This window comes from Scomber scombrus, chromosome 19 (assembly GCF_963691925.1).
Source record: "Scomber scombrus chromosome 19, fScoSco1.1, whole genome shotgun sequence".
NCBI classification, from domain to species: Eukaryota; Metazoa; Chordata; class Actinopteri; order Scombriformes; family Scombridae; genus Scomber; species Scomber scombrus.
Genome location: NC_084988.1, coordinates 27,057,366 through 27,083,809, shown reverse-complemented (window position 1 = coordinate 27,083,809; position 26,444 = coordinate 27,057,366). Strand labels below are relative to the sequence as shown.

Here is a 26,444-nt window from a genome sequence, read left to right as displayed (position 1 = left end):
TGAAAAATAAAAAAAACACTGTAAAACATACTTATTGTTATTTAAAAGTAAATATATGTTAAATATGTAAAGACATATGATCTAAATATTACCACAAACACACCCTCACAGCTGTACTTTCACGATCTAAGGATTCATCATTTGTGCCTCATTGTACTTTGTTGTTATGCTTGTATAATATTGACTGTATGGTTGATTTTCACAAACAGTTGTATTTGCTGTTGTTGCTGTAATGTTATCTGAAGCCATCAACTGCCAAGAAAATAGTCCAGCATAAACCTGCCACATCAAGTATGTGGTTCATGAATCAGATTTCATACCAGATCAGTTGAGGCCCAGCTTACCAATGTCCACCATGCCATTGGCCAGCAGTGTGCAGGTGGAAACTATGCTGTTGTTATGTGAAGGACAAGGAGAGGGGGAAGGCATGCCCAGAGGCGTGTGGATGTGAGAGTGGGAACTTTAAATGTTGGCACTATGACTGGTAAAGGGAGACAGCTGCTTGACATGATGAGGAAGGAAAATAAGCTGTGTGTGTAATGTGGCTGTAGTTAATGTGTATTTCAGAGGACATGCAGCATCAGATGATAGTCCTTAGGGTGACCAAGAAGAAGAAGAAGAAGGTGAAGGCAGTAGTGATGTGTTGGTCGCGACTGAGCCAGCTCCCATCTGAGAGCTGCTTTTTCTTCTTTTTTTAATGGTTACAATTCAATTTGCTTAAAATTTAAGGAGAAAGGCACACATGCAAAATGTATAGGCTATGGGGCAGATCTGATATCTGCTGCCAATAGACTCATATTGTAATGGTATTTGTTTTGGATTTTTTAAATATCTAATTTACAACATACAATATTAAGGGCAGATAATAACCGAGGGATGAAACAGGATCAGCTGCTCCTGATAACTCCTGAAACTGAGACACTTACTGAGTGTCTTTCTTAATGTCAATACACCCTAAAGACAATCTCACACTGTTTCACCATTAATACATTTTGAGGGTGATTTGTTTGAAATGGTATTTGTTTTGGATAGTTTTTTAATCTAATTAACAACATTTAATACAGATAAATTATCAAATAAACTTGTAATAGTGTCTGGTGTTTTACATCAATATAGAAACAGACATTTGTGTCTGTGTCTGCATCTCTGCCTGCTCGCACACTGTCTTTTCACATAGTCTTAGTTGCAGCGTGCAGGGTGTTCTTTAGTTAAAAAGACTCAATATCAGGACACACAGTGTTGCTTCATCACAAGTTTTTTTTTATTAGATAGCTAGTCCACTCAGCAATCTTTCCATACACACCCTAACAACTGCTAAAGTACCCTCTGGAATACATGATGACTGGCAATCACTGACCTGCTGAGTATTTTTGGCAGCAGGACGGTGTGTGTGGGATTGAATCTAAATAAACTATAATGTGTGCGTGTGTGTGTGCGTGTGTGTGTCTGTGTGTGTGTCATTGGTGTGTTGGGAGGAATAATATAAGTCATGCTCTGATACACACAATAAGATTGTGATGTTTGTTTGTTTGTTTATTTGTTTGGCGGGGGTCTAGGGTACTGTTCATTTGGGGTGATGGAAACATTTTTGTCGCCCCCTGTGGAACAGAAACAAAACAAAGCTGCATTCAAGACCGCGCAGCACCGGAGTGGTCGTATTGTTGTATGACAAGTCCATCTTGTAAAATCAATAATTGGTGTTGCAGTTAACAATCTTAATGTTAAACGAGGTGGTTTAAACGTCTTAAATTCATCCGGTCATGGTGTAACGTGTCAGAAACGCTGCATGTAACGTTACGAGCTTTTCAGCTGTTTTCCGTCAGTGTGGCGGGACGTTCACGAACACCCAGCCACCGTTTGTGTCATTTGGCAACAGCCGTGCCCACTTCCTGATTTCACATCACAGCAACAGATGAGAGCGACTGTTTCACAGCCGAAAACCGTCTCACACACACATTTTTTACACCGACGACCAGAAGAGACGTTTCGGGTACGGCTCCAGCGTCGTGCCGCCGGTCCGCTGCCATGGTGGAGACTCCGGCTGGCTGCCTGTTTGAAGACATCCAGCATGAAGACATCCAAGTTGAAGCGGTAAACTTACTGACTTACTGACCGACAACAACTCGACAGGAGTGGACGTTAACGTTAGCTGTCTACCGCTGGGCTGGAGTTGAAATGTAGAAATGTAGCTACGTATTGTTTGTGTTGACGACAGAGACTCAAGCTAATGAGAGTATATGCTAGCAGGACTGTAATGTGAAACACAGACACAGGATAATAAAGTGAGGCCTGAACACACCATGAAACATGACATATGCTGCTGAATAACCTAAAAGCTGTTTAACAACTAGAACAAGGCCCCACACTAGCTATTAAACATACTCTGCTTAGTTGTTTGTGTAAGTGAGCTGCTCAGTTACACTTTCTGCTGTTATGGAAAAGTAAGAGCCCCCCCCCCTCTAACACTGAGGGGTTATGTCCTCTTTACTGCGGCCTCTTTAACCTACTAGGGTGACCTGGGGTAAAACCTGCTGTTGGGCCCCAGTTAACCTCCAGGTCCTCTCCTATTCTCTACATCCTGCACTATATCCATGTGTTAGACTGTTATATAGCTTTAGCTTTGCTTTGTGGTCATTTGCTTAAAAACAAATGAGTGTACACGACATGTACATTAATTTCAAATGAAAAAGCACTTTAACAATCTATCTTAAAATACTTGATGCATTATTATGTCGTGGCTTATGTTTAAAGACATTATAAAAAGCAAAAGATGGTCTCCTAAAGTAAGTAAAAAGCAAGCCCTTATCATAGAGCATGTTCACAAACTCCCACAGTCTCAGATATGATATATATGTTAGTAGTAGTTGTGGGTTAGCTTTCTGTCTGAATGACCTCCTCTTGTGTTTCCTCCCTGCAGGCTGTTGGCAGAGGCACGTTTGGAGTTGTCTACAAGGCCGTGTGGAAAGGAAAAGATGTAGCAATCAAGACTATCGAGAGCGACAATGAAAAAAATGCTTTCCTCGTCGAGGTACTGCTCACTCTGTGTTCTTCTCTCACTGCGTGGTGATGCAATCCAACTTGCAGCCAGCAGCTCTGTAGTTCAGAGCTGTGGCGCTGCTTTGTTAAAGCCTGTTTCCACTGCAGGCACTTTTACAAGGACAGGGGAACTTGAAACTTTTATATCGGAGGATCATGGACTGTAATTCAGTTTAACTGCCATAATGCTCGATTTTCTGCAGGCAAGAACTCTCTGGTGGCTGAGTTAGTGTGTGAAGCGAAGAGCACACACACACACACACACACACACACACACACACACACACACACACACACACACACACACACACATAGGAGTGTTCCTATTCTAGTTCCCATTGTTTTGTAGTTCCTGAAACTACTTTGTTGAAAACAGCTGTTAGTAAATTAGCATAACAGCCATATTCTGACAGTCCTGCTGGAAACAGTAAACAGGCACTTTTTTACATTTAGGATTATAATGATAATACATGTCTTAAAAGTATAAAGAAGAATGTAGTAAACTGAATATATTATATATAGGTTTTGGGCTGTTGGGTGGACAGAGGAAGACATTTTGGGGGTGAGCTCAGTGCACTTGTGGTATTGTTGTGTCCAGGTGCTCTTGGATGCAGGGTGCGATCAGAAAGACTACATGATCATATATTATAGATGGATGTATTGGAGGCGGGGACAATCGTGAAACATTATACTGACTATTTGAATCCTGCAGAGCGTTTACCTCAGAGGAAACTTGTTGCTGAAGTTCTGAAAAGTTTGAAATATGAATACAGTACAGATGATGACTGATCACTTTTCCTGACATGTTGATGATCCAGTAATCACCATGTTTCTGAGTGTTAGTAGTTTGTGATTTTACTCTGCATCACAAAGTTCCATATAATAACCACCCGCAGTTAAAACCCACCGTAGTGCCATATGTGAAAATGTGGTTTATTATTTTGCACGTTTTTTTAAATTACCAAAATTGTTTTTAAAGTTCAAATTGGTAAGATTTGACTGTTTTTATGTGCACAATAACTGCTGACATTTTGGGAACAAAATAGTTGCTAGTTTAGTCATCATGGATGGTATAAGGGGAATTTAAAAAAATTAAATTTTTTCTATCTCTATCACATACAGTACTGTGCAAAAGTCTTAGGCCACCATTAGTTGTTTTATCTATGCTATAATGACCATATATAATTATTTCTCAGTCTGTTTATTAGAATACAACCAGAAAAAAACAGGAAATGTGTAAGCTGTGTTAAAAAACAGAAAATGGCTCAAGGCTAAAGTGTCACACACAAAAAAGTCAGTTACACCAGGTTTGAGCATTACCTACACATGTTGTTGAACTCATTGAAATGAACTCATTGAAAGCTTGATAATATGTATAAGACCAACTTTCAATCACATCATTCCATTCAAAATGCCAAAGATAACAGAATCTTGACAGACATAAAATCATCATTTTGCATCAGCACGGCCACTCTCAAAGGGAAACCAGCTTCAATCAACTTCAGGACAGTCTCCCCAAAAGAGTTCAACACTAAATACTGACTTTTGCCTGTAGAAATCATTTTGTTCTGAAAATGGTGTTGTTGTTTTTTTTATTTCAGTACATATTTTCTGTTTCTATCTTAACAAAGAGACTGAAAAATAAATATGGATGCTCATTAAAACTTTGCTAAAACAACAACGTTGGTGGTGGCCTAAGACTTTTGCATAGTACTACTGTATATGCCTCATCACAGCCACACGTTATCTACCTATAGTAAATAAAAATATGGAGCTCCAGTCAACCTGTTTATTTTCATTAGAAACTGTTCATAATAATGAATCATAACTGATCAATTGGATGTGAACATCAGCACAGACGTTTCTGTTGTTATTTTGCAACAATCTGCTGTTTGTTGCACAAAATTGCTGCAGACAGAAAAGTTCAAATTGAGTCTGTGCATATGGATGTTTTCATGGTGAGGTGCAGCAATGCTGTGGTGCGTTCAACTGCTGTGGGAACATCTAGCTTTCAAGACGTTAGAGTCAGCAGAAGAACAAAGAGCTCAAACATTCACATTATCACACTGTCTGTTTTTACACAACATGGCTGATGAATGCATAGTGCTTTGTGTCAGCTCACACTTATGAATGTCATTCATAGTCACACATGAACATGCCACACACACACACATACACTGACTTTTGGTTTCCTGTTTGTTTGTTTTTTTCTGATAGTTAGTGGAGCTTGGTCTTTAAATGCTGTTCTGAGTACAGTTAATACAGACACAATCTTCAAATATCAATGCAGTTGTGCTTAAAGTCTCTTAGATACATCCAGTATATTAAGATATATATAAATAATGTACAGCAGCATTGTTAAGCAGACAGAGTTAATATAATCATAGTAACATATTTCACAAATGCCCCTTTTTGTCTCTGTGCAGCTCCGCCAGCTCTCCAGGGTGAATCACCCCAACATAGTGAAGCTGTTTGGCTCTTGTAACAATCCAGTAAGTATTGTGAAGATATTGTGAGTATAGAATTGTGTATCATCATACATATATGTCTGATCAGAGATAACCCACTTCCTGTATACATTTCAGAGCTCATCCAAAGTGTATCAGATGAAGATGTTTTCTGAATGTAAAATCTGACTATCAGGAATCATCATTCATCATTCACTGACAGCCAGTTTAGAAGTGAGAGAGGGAAGTGAGGACTGTCGTCTTGTACACACACACACACACACACACTTTGAACTTCTGTAGTGTTGTAAGCAGACTGCACTGCTGTGGGCAGTGAAGGAGAAGTGGCACATGTCAGTGGAGCAGCAGTGATGTGCTATTTATGACAGTTAAATGTTACATACAGCGTATTATGTCAGTAAGATTCAGTGTATGCTGTTGTGGTCAGTGTGTGTCCGTGGAACATGACTGACAATAGAACAGCAGCAGCACAGTCACGGTGGCATATTACTAAGATTTGGATAATTGAACTAAAACAACATTTCAATCTTTGGCCAATCCACACAGGCCCTGTTTACACCTGCAATAAACATGTGACTCAGATGATCCAATCACAAGCGGACAGCTCTGAGTCCAGGTGTGAACGCACCCAAGATTGCATGTGGCCACGTTCTTTCAGCAGTGTAAAGCAGCGTGTCCTCAGCCACAGTGAAGGTGGCTGTTGGATGGCTGTGGCTCAGGAGGTAGAGCAGGTCGTCCACCAATCAGAAGATCGGTGGTTCGATTCCCGGCTCCTCCAGTCCACATGTCCATGTGTCCTTCAGCAAGATACTGAACCCCAAATTGCTCCAGAAAAAACAGAGTGTGAATGGTTAGTTTCCTCCTGATGAGCAGGTTGGCACCCTGTGTGGTAGCTCCTGTCATCAGTGTATGAATGTGTGTGAATGGGTGAATGTGACATGTAGTGTAAAAGTGCTTTGAGTGGTCAAAAAGACTAGAAAAGTGCTGTATAAGTACAGTCCATTTACCATTTATCATTTACTTCTTACTAAACTGACCTCCTTTAGTTCCAGCGGACTAGAAACAGGTATTACATTGCTGCGTCCCGGTCTGTGAACCTCTGTCTAAAGCTGTGTTCAACTGGTTCGATCACAGGAAAAAGAAATGCATGTTCTGTTTGTCCTTTTTTCACCTCCTCTCTCTATCAAGCAAAGAATCTGTCTGTCTCTATGTATGTTTGTCTTCTGTATGTCTCGAGAACAGTTTAACTGATCAACAGATAACAGATAAACTACTCTGTGTCATAGAGCTCCACTGTTGTCCAAACAGTCTTTATTGAACACATTATTGAAACACTGTTACACATTCCTTCATTATCAAGAACACACACTAGAGTTTTTTTTAAATTATTTTGTTTTTTGGGCATTTTTGCTTTTATTTTGAAAGTAGATGGCAGGTAGAGGATGACAGGAAACAGGGAGAGAGAGAGGAATGACATGCAGCAAATGTCCCTGGCCGGGGTCGAACCAGGAACGCTTTAATTATGCAGCATGCACGATAACCACTCAGCTACCAAAGCTCTCCCACTGTAGTTTATTTTTTCTTAAGATAAGATAAGATCATTTTATTGTCATTGTACAAAAACATACAATGCAATTCAGGTGCACTCAAGGACCTGGCTCAAAAAAAATAAATGCATCCATTTCATTCACTCATACTCTCATTCTGCACAGCAAAACATGTGCCAGTTTTTGTATCATACACTCATTCATTTGCCAGCGTAATCCCACACACACTGTCCTGCTGCCAGAAATACTCAAACACCAAATGTGGATTCATCCACCGCAGAAAATAGTCCCCAACAAATATAGTATTTCTTCCTGTTATGAATACAGTTAGTTAAAAACTAACGTGGTGACACAGTGAGCTCAGAAAGCACTGAGACACTAACACATTGTGGGATTTGTTGTCAATAAGAAAGAAGCCAGACTGATGACGGATGAAGTGCTGACATCAGCTGTGATAAGACAATGCAAAGACACAGTGATGAAGCCACAGCTGTTCTTCTACTGTCTGTGTGTCAGTGAATGTGTTTTCAGAGGAACATAAGTCATGTGGAACTGTCCCACTGTGACTGCTGAGGTAACATGATGTTTTGTTCTCAGGTGTGTCTGGTCATGGAGTATGCAGAGTGTGGCTCTTTATATAATCGTAAGTCATATTACATCTTTTAAAAGTTGTATAGATTAAGCTTGATTACATATCACTATCAACATCATTAATGTAAAGAATGTCACTGTAATCTCTCTCTCTCTCTCTCTCTCTCTCTCTCTCTCTCTCTCTCTCTCTCTCTCTCTCTCTCTCTCTCTCTCTCTCTCTCTCTCTCTCTCTCTCTCTCTCTCTCTCTCTCTCTCTCTCTTCTCTCTCTTTCTCTCTCTCTCTCTGCTTGTCACTCTATCACAGTCCTGCACAGTGCTGAGCCACAAGCCCCCTACACAGCTTCCCATGCAATGAGCTGGTGTCTGCAGTGTGCCCAGGGTGTTGCTTATCTGCATGCTATGAAACCAAAGGCCTTAATTCACCGGGACCTCAAACCACCAAAGTAAGACTCTGGATGATGATGAAGCTGAGTGGAAGTTCAACAGTTTAGAGCTCAGAAAGCAGAGCTGCCTCCAGTTTGTTCAGAGGCAGAATAGCAAAGTTAAAAAAAAATGTATTATGACATTTTCAATTCCTTTTTTTATTGAAGTAAATAGATTGTTTTAGGGTGTATTTGTCCTTTACCACAACTGGAGGCTAGTGAGAGGCATTTATTCAGTACCTTTTTCCTCCAGATGTTGAAGTATAACAGCTGATATTATATAACATATAGTGTTCTGTCTCTGATCACTGTCCACTGTGCTGTTTCAGTCTGCTGCTCGTGTCTCGTGGCACTGTGCTGAAGATCTGTGACTTTGGAACAGCGTGTGACATTCAGACCTACATGACCAACAATAAAGGCAGTGCAGCCTGGATGGCACCAGAAGTGTTCGAAGGTGAGCCGCCATCACCTCCTTCATCTTCACCGCTCATTCAGGAGCTCACACTGATGATGAGACACTAATCTGTTACCATCACTCACTACATTTGTACTTTTTCACAGATTTTTCTTTTTTAATATTAAGAGTTAACATCACAGCTAGACTTAGACTTACTTAGGCTATTTGTTGTACAACACAGAGACACATTAAAAAAACAGAAGACAAACAATCCAAATCATCCATAGCAACATCCCAGTGTCATCACAGTTCAAGCTGAAATTTAAAAGAAAAAAACAAACATTTATGACACATGCAGAAAGGTCCAGTTAAAATTAAAGCAAATAGAAGTAAATAAATAATATATTGCACATTCCCTTATATCCCCTGTCCATAAAAATAAATATAAAAATCATAAATATAAATAAACAACATACTGCTCGTACCCTTGTATTCCCCATAGTCAACAGTGTACTCCAAACTGGCTAGATTAATTGGGTTATAGCCATGGGAACAAATGAGTTTTTGGCTCTTTTGGTTCTGATTTTGGGGTATCTGTACCTCGGACCAGAATGAAGAGGCTGAAACTCCACAGAGAGTGGATGGGAGGAATCCCCACACACCCTACCTGCTCTGTTAATCAGCCCGCTCAGGTAAAGGTGGTAAAGCTCATCCTGCCCATCCTTTCACACAGATCTTCACAATTTTTCGAAACTTCTTTCTGTGAGTGATTTTGGATTGCCTGTGCCAGCAGTCAGTACACTAGCTGACAATACTCTCAATAAAAGGTTTATAACATAAAGTGAAGATTCTTTAATCAACATGAAAGAAATGTAGTTTCCTAAGGAAATAAACATGCTGTTGACCCTTTTTGAAAATGGTATCAATGCTTTGGTCACATGAGAGCACATGAATTACTTGATCATGATCTTATGATCAAGACTTGATTCTGATTGGCTTCAGCTAGTCAGGGTGCATCTTTGACTAGTAACAAGTGTTGTCATATAATGCAGTTAGAGCTTGTTAGAACCTTTTGGATCAGCAGTGGATATTTCAAACTTAGCAGCCACTCTGGACTTTCACTAGAACGATTATGAAGCAGATAATATAGAGTGTCTCAGGCCTACTGCTGTCCATGCCATACAATACAAACTGCAGTGTTCCCTATGTCCTCCTAGGAACCAAGGGGAAAAAGTGTCAAATTTCAGTTTATTTGTGATGTCTTACCTATTTAGGACAAAAAAAAAAACAAAAAAACATCTTACAATTTAGACTTTTTATAATAGATTTGTATGTTTCATTTTACAGGATGTCCCCTGTAGTGGACGACAGGAGCATTTAGGTGTTTAAAAGATTTAAAAAAATAAAATTTTATCTGTTTTATTTGTTCCATTCACAGTTTTCATGTATGATGTACAGACGCTGAGGCCAGTGTCACACGTGCACATGTGAACACACACACACTGTTTTTATTTTGTAAATAAAAAATAAAATATATATATATATATATATATATATATATTTTTTTTTTTTTTTTTTTTTTTTTATATATGTATGTATATATTTTGTATATATGTATGTGTGTGTGTATATATATATATATATATATATATATTTGATTTGTTCTCACTTTTATGGAGTCATATATTTTATATTATATTGTGTAATTTTTAACATTTTTTAAGTGGAGGTTTTAAATAAGCCCCTTCAGGTTTTCTCCCTGTCCCTGGACTATATATTATCTGTCATTTTTTGTGTAAATTTGAACTTGTGCAAACTAAACTAAACTGAACTCTTTGCCAAATCTCAGAAAATATTGTTGCCAGTTTATAAGAAAAAGAAATGAATTGGCAGGTGATACAAACCAGAGTTACCCCTAATGTTGGCGGAGTAATTGCACATGTGGTTGTGTGGATCATTAGCATATGTGTCTAAAAGATATGAGAGAAGTGACGTTAGTGGCTTTTCAGAACAACTCTTCTGTGTGTGTGAAAGCAGTTAGACATTTTATCTTTCCCCTGCATTTAGCTTGTTGTAAATCTGGAATTTGAAGCCCTTGATTACAATAAACGTGTGTGTGTGTGTGTGTGTGTGTGTGTGTGTGTGTGTGTTCCTCAGGCAGCAACTACAGTGAGAAGTGTGACGTGTTCAGTTGGGGCATCATCCTGTGGGAGGTCATCACACGCAAAAAACCCTTTGATGAGATTGGCGGCTCAGCGTTTTGTATCATGTGGGCTGTTCACAGAGGTGAGTGGAAGCCTGCAGGAACTCCAGCTGTGGTGTCAGGTTTCTCTGAGACAAGACTGAAGTGTTTGGCTAATCCTGCCACATCTCAGTCTGCAGCTCTGTTCATGTTGAAGCCAAGATGGTCAAAGAGGTCTGGCTGGTATACACTACATCACAACTGACCCCGTCCCAAAGACCGGGACCATTCTGAACAACTGTAAACACTTTAGTATAACCTGGTCACTGTGACTAAGGGCAGTGGATCAGTGGATAGCAGAGCTTCACACTTGTTAATGATTGTCAGGAGGAAGAGATGTACTGTGTTATATTGTTGACAGCACTGTAGTGTACATCAGTGTTCTCCTCAGTAAAGCTTGATCCTGTTCAGAGCTCCCAGGCCTCTGACTGTCTTTTATATGCCACTGAAAGGAGAAGCACAGACATGTGTTGTACAGATGCTGTTCAATGACAATAAGCATATTTATATTGGTCTGCTGTGACACAGGTACTCGTCCTCCTCTGATCAAAGACCTCCCAGAGCCCATAGAGACTATGATGACCCGCTGCTGGGACAAAGAGCCCAGCCAGAGACCCTCCATGGAGGAGGTCAAGAACACAATGAGCCGTCTCATGAAGGTACGCTGTCCTCACCAGTCTGACTGTTACTGCTTCTTTCTTTTGTATCTTCTCAAGATAAAGAGGTGTTTCCCAGAAGCATCATAGCTGAAGGCGCTCTTTGAAGTGATGGTAGATGAATGAGTGAGTCCTATCACTTCTGTAGGAGGCTGAAAGCTTCTGAGAAACTCTGCAACTTACAGGAGGAACCAAAAGCTACATTTTATTTTTTTTAATTATTTTTGTACATTTTAAAGTCTCCATTGGTGTAATCATTGTCCTCTTCACTCTTCTTCATAATATTTTCATGTCTTCATGGCTGAAGTGACATTTGACCCATGGTATATGTTTCTATGCCTGGTCTGTATGTTATTCTCACACTTACATATAGAAATATTGTCTCAATGAAACTTACAGGAGTCTCCACTGCTTCATTTTAGTTTGAATATGATGGTAACATCTGCCTCCAGCAGCAGATACATCAGTTAAAGTTTATTTTCTTATAGCAGCTTTCACCCAGTAACATGAGTTATAAAGACTGTGCACACACATTATAAGCTACTGAGTAGTTTACAACATGTACACCTTATGATGTGTATATTTTCATTATCTACAGTATGTGTCATGGCTTCCAGTTACTTTAAAATCTATTCATCATCACCTTCGAACAGCTGATGTTCAGAAGCTCTGACTGCTTTAGTAAATGTGTAGAATATTAACCCTTACATACTGGTCAGGTCCAATTTGACCCATTTTGACATTTAACATTGTAAAAAAAAAACAAATGTCTTTTACTGTGAAATTTGATGACGTTTCCTAAAGTGGCCCAAAATGCACAAAAATGAAAATATTTCAAATGTCACACTGTGAGGGTGTAGAATATGAACAGTATGTAAGAGTTAAGAACATTCATAGAAACACTCATAACTTATACGAATGATTGTTACTGGGAAAATAATACAGTAAAGTTCATGATGTTAATTCAAGTTAATGCTAACTAGGACTGCAGCTCTTCTTTTCTCAGTGATATTCTTGAATTATCATCCAATTGTTGAATGAACAAAACACCAAAAATCATGAAAATCAAAATTTGACACAGCTTAAGATGATATCATTTAAATAACTTTGTCTGACAGTCCAAAACCTGATTCATAATGCTGCAGATCATCATGATGATATTTTAACATTTAGTTTGTTTAGCATTCAATTATCAAAAAACATTTTGTGCCGATGAACTCAGGGATAAATCGACTCATTGTTTCAGCTTTAATGCTAACTGTTAGACTGTAGTTAGTGTTTTGGATAAGACATAAAGTTTAGATAGTATATTTATTGATAGTATATTGACTTCAAACTGTGATGAGCTCTTTTTAAACAGTCTGCTTATGTGTGGTGAACTTTTATATTTCAGTACTTCCCAGGTTCTGATGAGCCACTGAAGCTTCCTCACCAGTCCTCAGCCAACAGGAGCGGCTCTTCATCAGCCACCAGCACAGGTGCTTAAACCATCTGCAGCTTTAACATGAGTGTATTTGTTTGTCCACCTGTGTTTTAAACATGAGTGTGTGCTGCCTGCAGGCTCGTACGCTGACTACACCATCAACAGCAACAAGAGTGATGACAACACGGAGCACAGAAACTCTGTGGGCAAAGAGGAAACCCTGAAAAGCTTTGAGGCCAAATTCCCGCTGCAGTTCAAACCTTCAAAGGTAGAAGAAGTCTAACAGCTGATATCACAGCATCATCCTGTCTGAAGCTTTGTTCCACCTCTGCTGCATCACTTCAACCTGTTTTATCCTCCAGCAGACAGCCACACTGAGAACTGGTCTGTCCAGAGTGTCCAGCGTGGACAGCCAACCAGGACGCTCCCAAAGCCCCACCCGCTCCAACAGCCCTGCAGCCACCACCAGCCAATCAGAGTTGAGGATGACGTTTAATCCCACAGGTAAGAAGATGATCTGATACTGAGTGAGAGATGATGTTAATTTTTTCCTGACAGTAAAATGTCCTCTTAGTTTTAGTTGACTAAAGCTTCTGGTATTTAAGTCTCAGTCAATGAAAACTGGAACTATTAAAGTGAATTTTAACTCAATGAAAACTGAAAAGCCATCAGATTATATTAACATTTCAGTCAATCTAGTCGAGCCAAAACCAATCACTTTATATAATAATTTTAGTCAAACTTATTTCACATCAGAGCTTTTATCACTGGGTGAATGATAAAGAAAGCAGCTTTGCAGAACATGTGTGGTGTGATGGTGTCAGTTTATAGAACGTATCAGACATGGAACACATTTATTTTGAACCAACATGATTAATTGGCTGTGGCTCAGGAGGCAGAGTGGTCTATTCGCGGCTCCTCCAGTCCACATGTTGATGTGTCCTTCAGCAAGATACTGAACCCCAAATTGCTCCCAATGTCTGCACTAACAGTATGTGAATGTGTGATTAGTCTTCCTCCTGATGAGCAGGTTGGCACCCTGTGTGGTAGCTCCTGTCATCAGTGTATGAATGTGTGTGAATGGGTGAATGTGACATGTAGTGTAAAAGCACTTTGAGTGGTCAAAAAGACTAGAAAAGTGCTGTATAAGTACAGTCTATTTACCATTTATTGTATTTATCAGCTGTAGGAAAACCGTAAATTGCTGACTAATCGGCTGAAAAACAACAGTCACTTATCAGAGAGTAAAATGAAACATTTAAAGCTAATAGCATCTTTGAATTAAATGGAATTTGAACTGAATTATGACATATATATATATAGAGGACATTTTTTAAACTTTCTTTTTCACTTTATTTTATAAACTATATATGAATATATTGATCACTGATGAACTGAAGGTGACACTGTGTAGGGACAAACATCATTGTTATGTGCTGTTTTGTTGCATGTTGTTGAACATGTCAGGACTTCTAAATGTTAGTGCCAGACAGAGCTGGTTTCTATAACTGGGGAAGGGGATTAGAGACACATGGTAGATTTATCCTGTAAAACACATATCACTGTGTCAGGTATACGTGTAAAGCAGGTTCTAACCAGCTTTATACATGTGCACATGTGCTTAACAGAGGAGGCACAGCATGGAGCAGCTGGAAGAAAGGAGAGAAGCATCCTCATACAGAATAACTGCATCCACAGTCTAAAACAAAGTAGCGTGTACAGGTCTAAATATGTCAGTTAACTGTTGAACTGTTTAATTCACACACTTTGAAGAGAAAGACAGAGTGGAGCTCATCCTCACAGCATCAATGTGCTGACACGCACACACAGAAGACAGGAATTAGCTTCTATCACTAATATTTCACACTTCCAAAATAAGCAGAAAGAGAGAAATCTGATTACTGATCAACACAATTAACAGACTCTCTCTCTCTCTTCTCCATGCCATCACAGCAGGCTGCAGCTCTATTCACTCCATCATTTCCTCTTGCACTCATTTACACACTTGTAACTTACCAAAAGAGACACTCAAAAGATAAATATATGAAACAAATGAAGCCAAATGAAATGTGCAGGATGAGAGGAGAAGCAGGTCAGCAACAGACTGCAACCAAAGCTCACCCACAAGCACATCACAGCAGGCCTCATAAATTCATCAGCTATTTGTGAGTGACACGCATTCATGAAACTATTTGTGATCTGTGTGTAAGCAGAGCTCACAGTTTGCTTTTGTGAAATGGGTCCATGAGTCACAACACTGAGAGGTGTGAACTGAACTCAGATACAGCGCAGGTTTCTGTCTCATATTCTGAATCAGAATATCACCCTTATTAAACTTCTTCTGTGTTATTAACTGCTGAATTTGATGTGTTCCACATTAGCTGTTGCACTCCTTCCCCTAAGACTATATGGAACTTAGTAGTTTAGTAACTCTTCCAAATTTAGGTTCAGGAACCCACCTCCAAAAAGTGAGGGGAGAGAGAGTGGAAACAGAAGAAAAACCTGCACCTCAAATTATGCATCATGATGTGTCTATATATGTTGCACTGTTCTTAATCCACCACTGAGGGGCACCACAGTGCAACAGTATAGTGTCTATCTGTTAAGATAGCTCTTTTCCAATGACTGTGTGTGTGTGTGTGTGTTTGTGTGTGTGTTTGTGTGTGTGTGTGTGTGTGTGTGTGTGTGTCCTCAGCTACCAATGGTTTAGACAGCTCCATTCCCTATCTAAAACTGGATCACCAGTTACAGGTAAGTTGAAAATCTGTTTTTATGTTCATTAAATGAAACCTTATTAATATTATAACACTATATCTAACACTTTATAACATTTCACTTTTGTTACACTTAGTTTGTACTTTGAAGTCTGTATTTTCACAGTAGTATGTCTAACCTGTTTGTTTGATGTTTAAACTTTTTATTTATGAAAATGTTATTATTATTTTATTCTGCTGCTACTGCTAAAGCTGTAAATCGTCGAAATCTCGCGGGACCACACATTTTTTTCAGTGATCACGTGAGATGTTTACAGCTTTAGCAGTAGCAGCAGAGTAAAAGCCATCAGATAAGTGTTATTTTAATAACTCCTGGTGTACTTACAAACTTTCCAATGCATCGATTTATGAGTAAAGACCCTATTTGTACTACTGTAGAAGTTTGATAACAATCCAGGCATTATTAGTGGAGTAATTTACGAGATACACTTTTGGTTCCATTAGCGCCTGTACTAAGCAATTCGGCTGATGGCTCTAACTCCACTAAGTTGCGACCAAATGAAAACAAAGGGCTGAGGCGGTGTTTAGATAGACGTAATGGTGCATATGACGCTAGGTCAAAATTACGCCGGACCATCGCTTTAAGTGGTCTATAAACATCTTGGAACAGGTGATTCATTTTACTAGATAGTAAGTACTTTGTTTGGCAAAATATAATATAATTATTAAAAGTCTGCATTTTTTTGTTATCTATATGAAAACCAGGAATGTTGTTCAGTAAATAAAAAAACTGGGAAACTCTTCATTTTAATACTGATCTGGTAAAGAGATTAACTGAAATCCAGAAATGTGTTAGTGAGTCACACTACCAAAATAAGTGCATACCTGTTAGTTTTTAATGATAAATAATTCTACTTCCTCCACAAGATGATACAGTGTTGGATCATTTAAAGTGGTACTGCACAGGGGTGTCATTAGGTCTGTTATATACTGAATCATATATGCATATCCATGTGGTAATGCATACATGCATCGTAACTCTAAGTGAAAAAAACAAAACATAAATGAATAAATTAGTCAAATAAATTGAAAAGAGCACACACTTTAATTTTTATCAGGACCAAATAAAGGCAAACACCCATAGGAAAGAATGAACGATATAGATATATTATCAAAATGACCATTGACATCATAATAATATAATCACATTAGTGTATGTCAATATATCCTCATCACAAGAGAAATACAAATATTAATATGAATAAATATACATGTATGAATTGAGTTTTGAGTTTTTGCACACATTTCCAATCAATGAGTCACAAATGAAAGAAGAAAACAAAAATAGTGTGCAGGTACTGGTTGTGTTTTTAGTTTGATATTACTATTAATGTTTCAAAGTATTGCTCTCACTCAGTTCTTAAATGAGGCTTTTTATAAACTGTATGTATCCTGATTGGTTTCAGCCTCTGGAACCGTGTCCAAACTCCAAGGAGTCCATGGCTGTGTTTGAGCAGCACATCAGACTGGCTCAGGAGTACCTCAAAGTCCAGTCAGAGATCGCTCACCTTGTGCGGAGGAAGTAAGTCAAAGCATGTCAATTAAATAAACTACTGTTTAATCCACCTACTGATCATGAACTGTCAATGAAGCACTCTCATCAGTGATCTGTGTAAATGACTTACAGTATATATATGCATGTATCATTTTTTTATCAATAAGAAGTGAGGAGTTCAAACAGAGGTGTATACTTTATCATCTCCTAAAAAGTAGAAACCACACAGTAACTATCAGCATGTTATACTTTAGTAGAGTAAAAGTGATACTCTCAATCAGAGTATTTGCTTCCTATGGTCGTTTTTGTTTGTTCCTTTGTTCAACACTCACCACCATTTCTTTACGTTTTCATATTTATTTTCCATTCTTATATAGACCTCTGTGCTACGTTTTTTCTTCGTTTTCACAAACAAAAGAAATGTTCTTACCATTTGACGTAAGAGGAGCAGACACATTCAATTAAAAGGTCATAAAAATTAACTAAATTTCAGTGGTCAAAAAACCGTGTGGCTACAAAAACAAAAAGAGCGCCAGCCACTTCCAGCTCCTCATATATATACTACATGTTACTACCTCAACTACAATTAATTACACTGCGATCAGCTGGCTGATTGAGTCTGACAATCAGCTTATTGTCAAAGTGCCTGACAGATGGGGAGTGTCCACCCTACACTTCACAACAACATTTCATCATGTAACTAAAACACAATGACTTTGAATCCCTTAAAAAAACAAAACTAAAAACATAATTCCTCAAATGATCCAATCATAATTTTGGCTTCAACATCTTTTCTTATTGAAGACAGATGAAGTCCAGTTGAACTCTGGACTGATAAATCTCACTATCAGCCATTTCTTTGTGAAACCGGAGAACATTAATAAGTCTATATGACTTCATGTTTACTTCTCTTGGTTTATTTGCAATAAGTCAGTATGAACATTGTTCACAAACAAGTAATGTAGACATTTTATTATTTGCTCTGTGAGAATGACATGTTCAGGTGTATATCAATGTTATGTGTGTGTTAAGCATAGAACTGGAGTCAGGATGTGGTTAGATTAGTTTAGCATACACTGGAAGACAGGAAGCAGGAGGATACTGCTGGCCTGGCTCTGCCAAAAGTTTAAAAAAAAAAAAAAAACACCTGTTGACCCCTCACCTAAAGTTCACTCATGAACTCTGTATCTGTTTTTTTTAAATCTGTAACCACAGAATAAATACACTGTGACCACATCGAGAGTAGAGTAATAACAAAAACACAAAACTAGATACAAGCTTTAAAATGTGTTGCTAGGTGTATTTTTAAATGTTGGGCAAAGCCAGGCTAATTGTTTCCTTCTACTGCCAGTCTTTATGCTGAGCTAGGCTAACCTCACCCTGACTTCTCAGCTCACTTGTTCATTTAACAGTGGTTATGATGTAGTGAAAGTGACATAGGCTCTCTGCCTCATGGTCTGTTTAGACAGGAGCTGATGTCTGAGTTGGAGGAGGACCAGAGGGAGCAGCAGACTTCAAATCGACTCATCCAGGAGCACAGCAAGCTGCTGGAGGACAACAGCAGCCTGTCTACCTTCTGCCAGGGCCTGAAGAGCAACCTGAGCATGATCAAGAGTCAGAACCAGCACCACAGCTAGGACCTGAGGCCTGGACACAGCACACACTCCATGTCATTTTTACTCTTTTTCTGAAGCCTGAGAGGAATCACTCCATGAGCTGACCATGAAGCAGGAAAGCTGCTATCCTGGGAAAATAACACCTTCTAATTTACCACAAAAGAGTGTCTCAAGATAACATTACAAGCGTGTCATTAGTGGCTTTAAAGTCAAACTGAAACTTGAATTACTTTTTTGTGTAATGAAATTTAAGCTCACATGATAGGCAAATATCAAAAGAGCGAAGAGAGAAATTTCTAGTATAAGTGTCTCCGCCTCAAGCCTCTGAGTGTTTTCCATGACCACAGTTTAGTGACAAGTGAGAGCTCACGTTGAAAATTCCAGTAGGCTATCTGTTTGGACTGTGGCTCATGCTAACCTTACACTTGCCACCTCTGTTTTAGAGATGTGGAGCAATAACACAGGTCGGGGAAGCAGCAAGAGTCTCCTGGAGCCTTCCACATATATTTTAATTTTACATAAATCTTTACAAATATTTGGAGTCTGGCAAAATACAGAAATTAGCTCTTTGGATTAGCTATTAGCTGTTAGCTAGCAGCACGGCTACAGCTACTAAACTAACTTGTGCTGCCTGCTCTTATACATATACTTTATTTTGCAGTAGTGTGTGTATGTTTATCACTCTAATGGAGGTGGTGTGTTTTGAAAGTTAACATTGAAAGTTGAACTGAATCTACAGTTATGAAGCGGGTATCAAGCAGAAGCTAGTTAGCCTCACTCACTAACATTAGTGCTGTTTATTTCTGTTAGCTGTCATTCTTTCTTATGTAACGTTAAGCCTAAATGAGGTGAGACAAATTTCCGGACTGTCCGAACTCACAGCAAAGGGTAGGAATGTGACATATAGAGAGTAACATACAGAGTAACTAAGTAATATACAGAGTGCTGAGGGCTCAGATGGAGCTAACGGCTAACAACAATGTTGGATCCCTCGTCTGGGTTCAAACCCACACAACAATGGCTCTTAGATTTAGAGTGAAGAATGTTAGGGGCCGCACCAATCAAATGACATTATCAGTCGAGACCAAAAACATACTTTGACCATTTATGTACAGAACAAGCACCAGATTTCTTAGCTAAATTTACCTTCCGTTTGACTTTAAAATAAGGGTGAGCAATATTTGTTATCTTGAGATGATGAAAGAGCTGAGAGTTAATAAGCCAAAAAGTAGCAGCTAGCATGTCCTCTATGGGCCTGTGTAATTTAGTGATGGGTTCATTTCAATCATCCAAAGAGATTTAACATGGACTGAAATACTTTCTCTTAAATGGATTTGCATGGATTTAGACGATAACTCGCCTTTTTAACCAGCGACTTTTATTTAATTGTAATTTCTGAATTGTTGAAAAGTAACAATTGTGGTTTGTACATTTTTACTCTGATATATTCAGTTCATCCCACACTTTTTTTTTTCATGTTTTATGAAAAGAGGAAAGGCGCTGACAACGTGGGCCACATCGTTTTAAACCAATTTCACTGTGAATACAAGTGTTAGCAGAGGAAGTGTGCTTCAGAGACACACTGCCTCAGAGCAAGGAAAACCTTTGTTGAGATGCTGTTTGAAATGGAAATGATTGTAAAATAATGAACCTGACAGAATTTTTTTTTTTTTAATCCATTTAACTTCTATTTTTCTGCATTTATTTTTTAAACATAGTTATATTTCACAGAATGGTATTAGAATTATTCACTGCACTTATTTGGGTTGAAGAAATGTTCTGCAGATGTTGTGCTATCACATTTGTGTGGAGGTTTCTATGACAGTGGGTTATTGGGGATGGGTTGTTGTTTAAATGCATATGTTCAGATGTTGCCTTGACATTTTTCCTGTACAGTTTATTGTTTTCATCTCAGTACACTTTTTGAATCAATGAATGAATGCCTGAGAATTCCTGAAATATGTCTCCTGTGATTTTAAAATGTACAGGCTGCAGTTATATATGCTTTACAAAAGTAAAAAATGTTTATAGTATTTTGTCAGTTGTCATTTTATACAATATTTTGTGTTGTGTCTAACCCTCCAGTGTTCAGGTCAAATCTGACCGATTTACAACTTTTCTATCATAAAAATTGTGTTTTTCATCACAATGCCTCAAGGCCTCATGATATCCTCCACACTAGGCAACATGAATGGGTAAGACTGTAATATGGTCATCCATCAGATGGAAAACATCCCTACACACACACCCATTCACCCAAATATCAAAAACCACAACACCCTCACCCTTCTACTGTTTTCGACTCATTTATTCAGGTTTTTCCTTTAATTTTTCCCCCATCTGTATTTTTTTCTCATGCTTACAGTATATGTCCATCCCTCCACTTCAACTGCACCTTACAGTCAAAACAATGTGTCATATTTTCTCACAGACCCATATATAAAGCTTTATTTGTGCCTTGCTCTCATTTTACTCTGTGAACACAATGAGTAGGCGATTTTCTGTCTGAGAGGCTCTGGACAATATTTTTTTTATATAAACACAGGTCAAATTTGTACATCTGGAAAAGTCTGGTTCAAAGAAATGTGTATAGGAGGTTTTTATAGCTCTCAAATTTAAAATGAAAAATAGTGAACAGTATGTAAGGGTTAAGATACTGAACAATACCCCTGGTCCTTAACAGAAGAGTGGTATTATAGGAAATGTAGGTCAATGTAGGTACTGTATTTAGGATGCCTTGGCCTCTGCTGCCACACTTTTATTTTTTTTAATTATATATGTATATTTGACACAAGCAGTTGGAAAAAATAGTTATTGTATGTTTAAAGAAAAGAAGATCTCAGAATAAGTAAAGGCAAATAAAGTTAAACATCTGATTTAGAATTTGATGTCAGTATTTAGGTTCAATACACAGTTCTCAGGGGGATGGATACAAACATGTTTGTAACACTGTGTATATACCTATCTTATATAGGTTATAATCACTACCCATCTACATCACAACATCCTGGTGTTGTATGTAGCCACAGTTGATAAAGGGTGTGGTTACAATTCCCCATTAATCTCTCATGACAGATAACTGAGTGCTCCTGAGAGTAAATACACAGTAATACAGTATATAACTGTTATAGGAAGGATTGGAATATACTCCCATTTTCTTTCAGTGAAGTGAAAGATGTACATGCAAATTGTTATACACTGGTGTATATTCATTAAATGTAATAGCTGTCTCATAACAAATAACATACAGAATAACAGCACAGTGTCCTAAAAGGAAAAAAAATCTACAGTAGAGCCAGTGACAAGTCTAACTATTTAATGGACTGATCAAATGTAGTTTATTTTGACTCAATTCCACACACACCATCAGCCGCCAGAAATACTCACTAGAACACCAAATTTGGATTAATCCGCCGCTGAAAATAGTCCCCAACAAATACACTATTTCCTCCTGTTTGATTACGGTGTGATAAAGATCAGGAAATGACTTTTTTCGTATCTTTTTTATATAAATTTTGACCCAGTCTAAAAACTCCTCATAAAAAGAGTCCATACCAAATGTTGAAGCACAGGTGTGTTTAGAAAGCATCAATAGTGGATCTGACTGATCAATAAATGTGATCAAACCTTGATTCATGTTTCAGAGAGAGTGTATTTTTTAGCTTTTACACCACTAAACATCTCCTATCACACAATATCATGTCCTATTTTACCTAAGACATGAAAATATAACATAGCAATAATGATGGAAATGTATTTTATAACTTTATGGAAGTGTGGGGTTTATTGTATAACCATTAGAGCCATCAGTCTTCACTGCTACATCATAAAAAGAAATCCTCATAACTACTATCTTATTAAAACTATTAACTATTCATTTCACTAAAACACATGTCAATAGATACGGCTCAAATTTGACCCAGAACAGCCTCAATGGACAAACATGTGTAGCACCTATACAAAAGTATAACATTTTAAAATATTTTCATCTTTTTGCAATGTGGGTCACTTTAGGAAAAGTCATCAAGACATTTGGGGTGTTTTTACAGCTGTCACATGTCAAAACAGGTCAAAATTGACCTGAACAGAATGTAAGGGTTAAATGGAAATTAAGCTTGCTAATTTACTACTAAACACTGTTCACAATTACCGTTTCTTAAGCACCTTCCTCTACCTATTTGTTGTGTTCATCACTAACTTTCCTGTAGCTTCTTATAAAAGGCAGTTAAAGACTTTACTTTACTTTGCCTTTATACACTATATATTATCAAATGTATTTAATTGTATCCTCAGTCAGTCCATCCTATGGATAGCCTAACATACAGTTAGGTCATAAATACTTGGACAGTGTCACAGTTTTCATCATTTTGGCTCTGTAAACCGCCACAATGGATTTGAAATGAAACAATTGAGATATGATTGAAGTGCAGACTTGCAGCTTTAATTTGAGTGGTTGGACACAAATATGGTTTAAAAATGTTTAAAATGGAATTGCAAGCATTTCCTGCTATAGGTCCTGTTAGGGGTAGCCTCATTACAATATGATGCTGGACTTGTAGGTCTCGAGACCGGTCTTGGTCTCGAGACCGACCTCGAGACCACTTTTTCGTGGTCTTGGTCTTGTCACGGCCTCGACGGTCTTTGGTCTTGGTCTTGTCTTGGTCTCGGGTCTCTCGGTCTCGCCATGTCTTGGACCGGCAGAGCAGTCTCGAGGGGATTTGTGTCAATTACATGCATTTTGTGGCTCAAACGTGTTGGCGCTCATCCTACACAAGACATGTACTGTCTCTGTATTGTCGCGCCTGTAGTTAGGGGTGTGTGATATGACGATATTAGATCGTGAAGGATTAGAACGTGTCGACGATCTGACAAAGCAGAGAGATCGTAGAATCTTCTATGGGCCACATTCTATATGTTACAGTTCTATGATGACGCACAGACGCATCAGAAGTTTCACGTCCACCTGACCAACCAATCATAGCGAACTACGTGCAGACCAACCACACCGCAGCCAGAGGCAACAGCTAGTGTTAAACCAAAAATAATAGAAACAATGTCTGAACAATAATATTTTCTAAAGCTGCTGGATTTTTAATAATCATGTTATAGACATTGTTAGAAAGACTGAGGGCGGAACCTAAGTTTGTTGTTGCCATGGTTTCCTTCTGTCCCGTTAATGCGTTACACGCTATGAAGCCGGCTAACTCCCTAAATTGCGTCCTTAAATGATAAGTAAGTTTTGTCAAGTGATGTTTCACTGATTGTTTATTTGACCATAACCTGTTTATTGATTTATGTAAATTTGACGGCATTTATATAATTTAAACGGCAGTTATAGCACTCGTTAGCACTCGTTAGCATTATGCTAGCACATTTCTATAACGGTTATAACGGTTTTCTGTTATCAGTGCTATAAATAGTAACAAGTTATTTTATCACCATTTACACGCTAATATATTGCTTTGAGAGAAACTGTAATGTGTATTGAAGTCAATTCTTATGTTTATTGAATGTTTATGATTTACGATAGCCTCCATTTACATTGTATACCATTGTTGCCATGGTGATTAACGTTACTGTTTGTTATATAGTTTCCAGACCATACACACATACACACCCAAATATCATCATATCCTCATATCATCCAACTCCAATCATCTATAGTATAGATATAGTATAACATCTGCTGATCAAGAATTATAATTAAATGTTCACTAAATGAAGACTTCCGGTCCCTGACTCTTTAATGGGAGTCTCCATATTGCCGCTTCAACCAGTATAAAGTATAAAGTGCAGAAGAGCTGCTATAGACATTGCAGTTTGATAATTTTTGTTGTAAATCGTTGCACTTTAAGAGATAACCACAGTTACTTAAATTTGCCTTTTTATTTGGAAAAATTGCACAAACTATGTCATTTAAAATCTGTTCAGAAAGGTTCTTTGGCCTAAATTGTCTGTTTTCTTTTTTCTTTTAGGGTTATGTTTTACATAGGGAAATGGTTTGGTTGCACTGTTCAGAAACTTGCAAATTAGTCTCAAAAATCTATGTAAAACAGAATCGTGATTTAATTATAAAAAAATCGTGATATGATATTTTTGCCATATTGCCCACCCCTAGCCTGTAGTTGTAATAATACAATCTAATATTTATACTTAGCAGCTGAACCCAGTATGGTGCTTATGTTCTACAACTCATGCAAAATATGGTGTAACTGGGTTTTTTTTGGGGGGGGGGTTCTGTCTCGGTCTTGGTCTTGGTCTTGGTCTCGACCTCGACTGGTCTTGGTCTTGACTTGGTCTGTCTTGGTCTTGGTCTTGTCTTGGTCTTGATACTCTCTGGTCTTGGTAGTGTCTTGGTCTCGGTCTACTAGATGCTCCTGTACCTCTTCCTAGACGGCAGGAGGGAGAACAGTCCGTGAGAGGGGTGATGAGGGTCCTTGATGATGGAGGTAGCTCTGTGGATGCAGCTGTAGCAAATTATGGATATTATAAGCCGTTCAAGATATTCAAAAATTAACTCTCGTAATCAAGGGCACCATCCTTCGTCAGAAGGAAATATTTAATAATACATTTCAGTCAAATATCTAAAGTTATGAATTCTCCGGCGTCAGGGACCGTCTTGATATTCACTCTAAATCAATACACACACACACGACCGACTATGATTATATGGGTTTTATTAACTAACAGTGATAAACATACAATAAAAGCAAATTGTGAATAAAGGACAAAACAAAAGGAATAAACAAATGAATATATGGTTCTAATGAATGAAAGATGATGATGAATGGTGGAATCAAACAGAGGTTTTAGGTCCTATGGTAATTATATTAAAAGGGGATTAAAGGTAAGGAATACTTTAAGCTTGACTCAGTTACGCTCACAACTTAACACCAGCCCGATTAAAATGAGAGATGGGTTATTCAGCCTACTTTTCAGGAGATGAACCGTCAGCTTTCGTGGTTCGGGTTTTTGGCGGAGTTTCAGCGGGATGCGATCTCGTTAAGACTCCGGGATTCTCGAACTGCGTCCGGGCTGCGGGAACCGGTCTTTTGGCTTGAGCGCTGCTCGTTCCGGTTGGTCTCTGGAGGCGTTGTCTCTCTCTGGGGTCCAGGTGGTGAGCACCTGGGATGGTTTCAGTGCTTTTGGTGGAGTTCAAAGTGTACTGATAATTTAATTCGTTGCTCAATACAGCTTCAAAAGTCGGAGCTGCCCAAGCGTCTAACTCTCGAAGTCCGTCAAACAGAACGAAACTAAGGCTATCAAAAATCTAAATAAAAGTATTAAATGTCTTTGGTTGAGCTTTGAACTATGCCACGTAAAATTGACAAAACCAAAGGAAGTTACTAAAGAATAAAAATTTAGAAGAGTTAAAAATGAAGAGAAATTAAGAGAGAAGAAGCTAATACTAAGAGGTTAAGAGAAGAGTAATTTAAGGTAAGAGATATTTAAGAGAAGACGAAAGAAGAGAGAGAATTTGCGTCTCTTGCTGTTTTTGTGCGATGGGGCTTTGTCTCGTGTTCAGGGTTGGCCTCACCCTAAACCAATCAAATGGCTTCTTCTCCTAAAATGAATTACTTTAAGAGGGGAATAAGTAATTAACGGATTAATCAATTCTTTAGTCGGTTGACGCAATCCATTCAACATCATGGTTCACATTTGAGTATTTCATCCTGTATAGTATATCATTCATTTTAATACAGACGCAAACACAGAATATTCGATGACATACTTGAGTTATATCAGTATTACTTGTGGATCAGATAAAACCAACAGG

At 38.3% G+C, this 26,444-nt stretch overlaps 1 protein-coding gene across 2 annotated transcripts; it reads left to right on the top strand.

The window, feature by feature from the left end:
• Positions 1-1,657: 1,657 nt before the first annotated feature.
• Positions 1,658-20,744, top strand: LOC134001364 (mitogen-activated protein kinase kinase kinase 7-like). Of its 2 annotated transcripts, none has more exons than XM_062440947.1 (14): positions 1,658-2,091; positions 2,918-3,028; positions 5,463-5,528; positions 7,649-7,694; positions 7,947-8,085; positions 8,394-8,518; positions 10,619-10,747; positions 11,232-11,362; positions 12,753-12,837; positions 12,920-13,050; positions 13,148-13,286; positions 15,478-15,533; positions 16,963-17,078; positions 18,517-20,744. In XM_062440947.1, exons 1-14 carry the CDS (start codon positions 2,026-2,028, stop codon positions 18,686-18,688), a joined length of 1,512 nt encoding a protein of 503 aa, XP_062296931.1. In that variant the 5' UTR covers positions 1,658-2,025; the 3' UTR covers positions 18,689-20,744. The 2 variants fall into 2 exon arrangements, with proteins under 2 accessions (XP_062296931.1, XP_062296930.1); XM_062440946.1 differs by having other exon boundaries at positions 13,145-13,286.
• Positions 20,745-26,444: the final 5,700 nt, after the last annotated feature.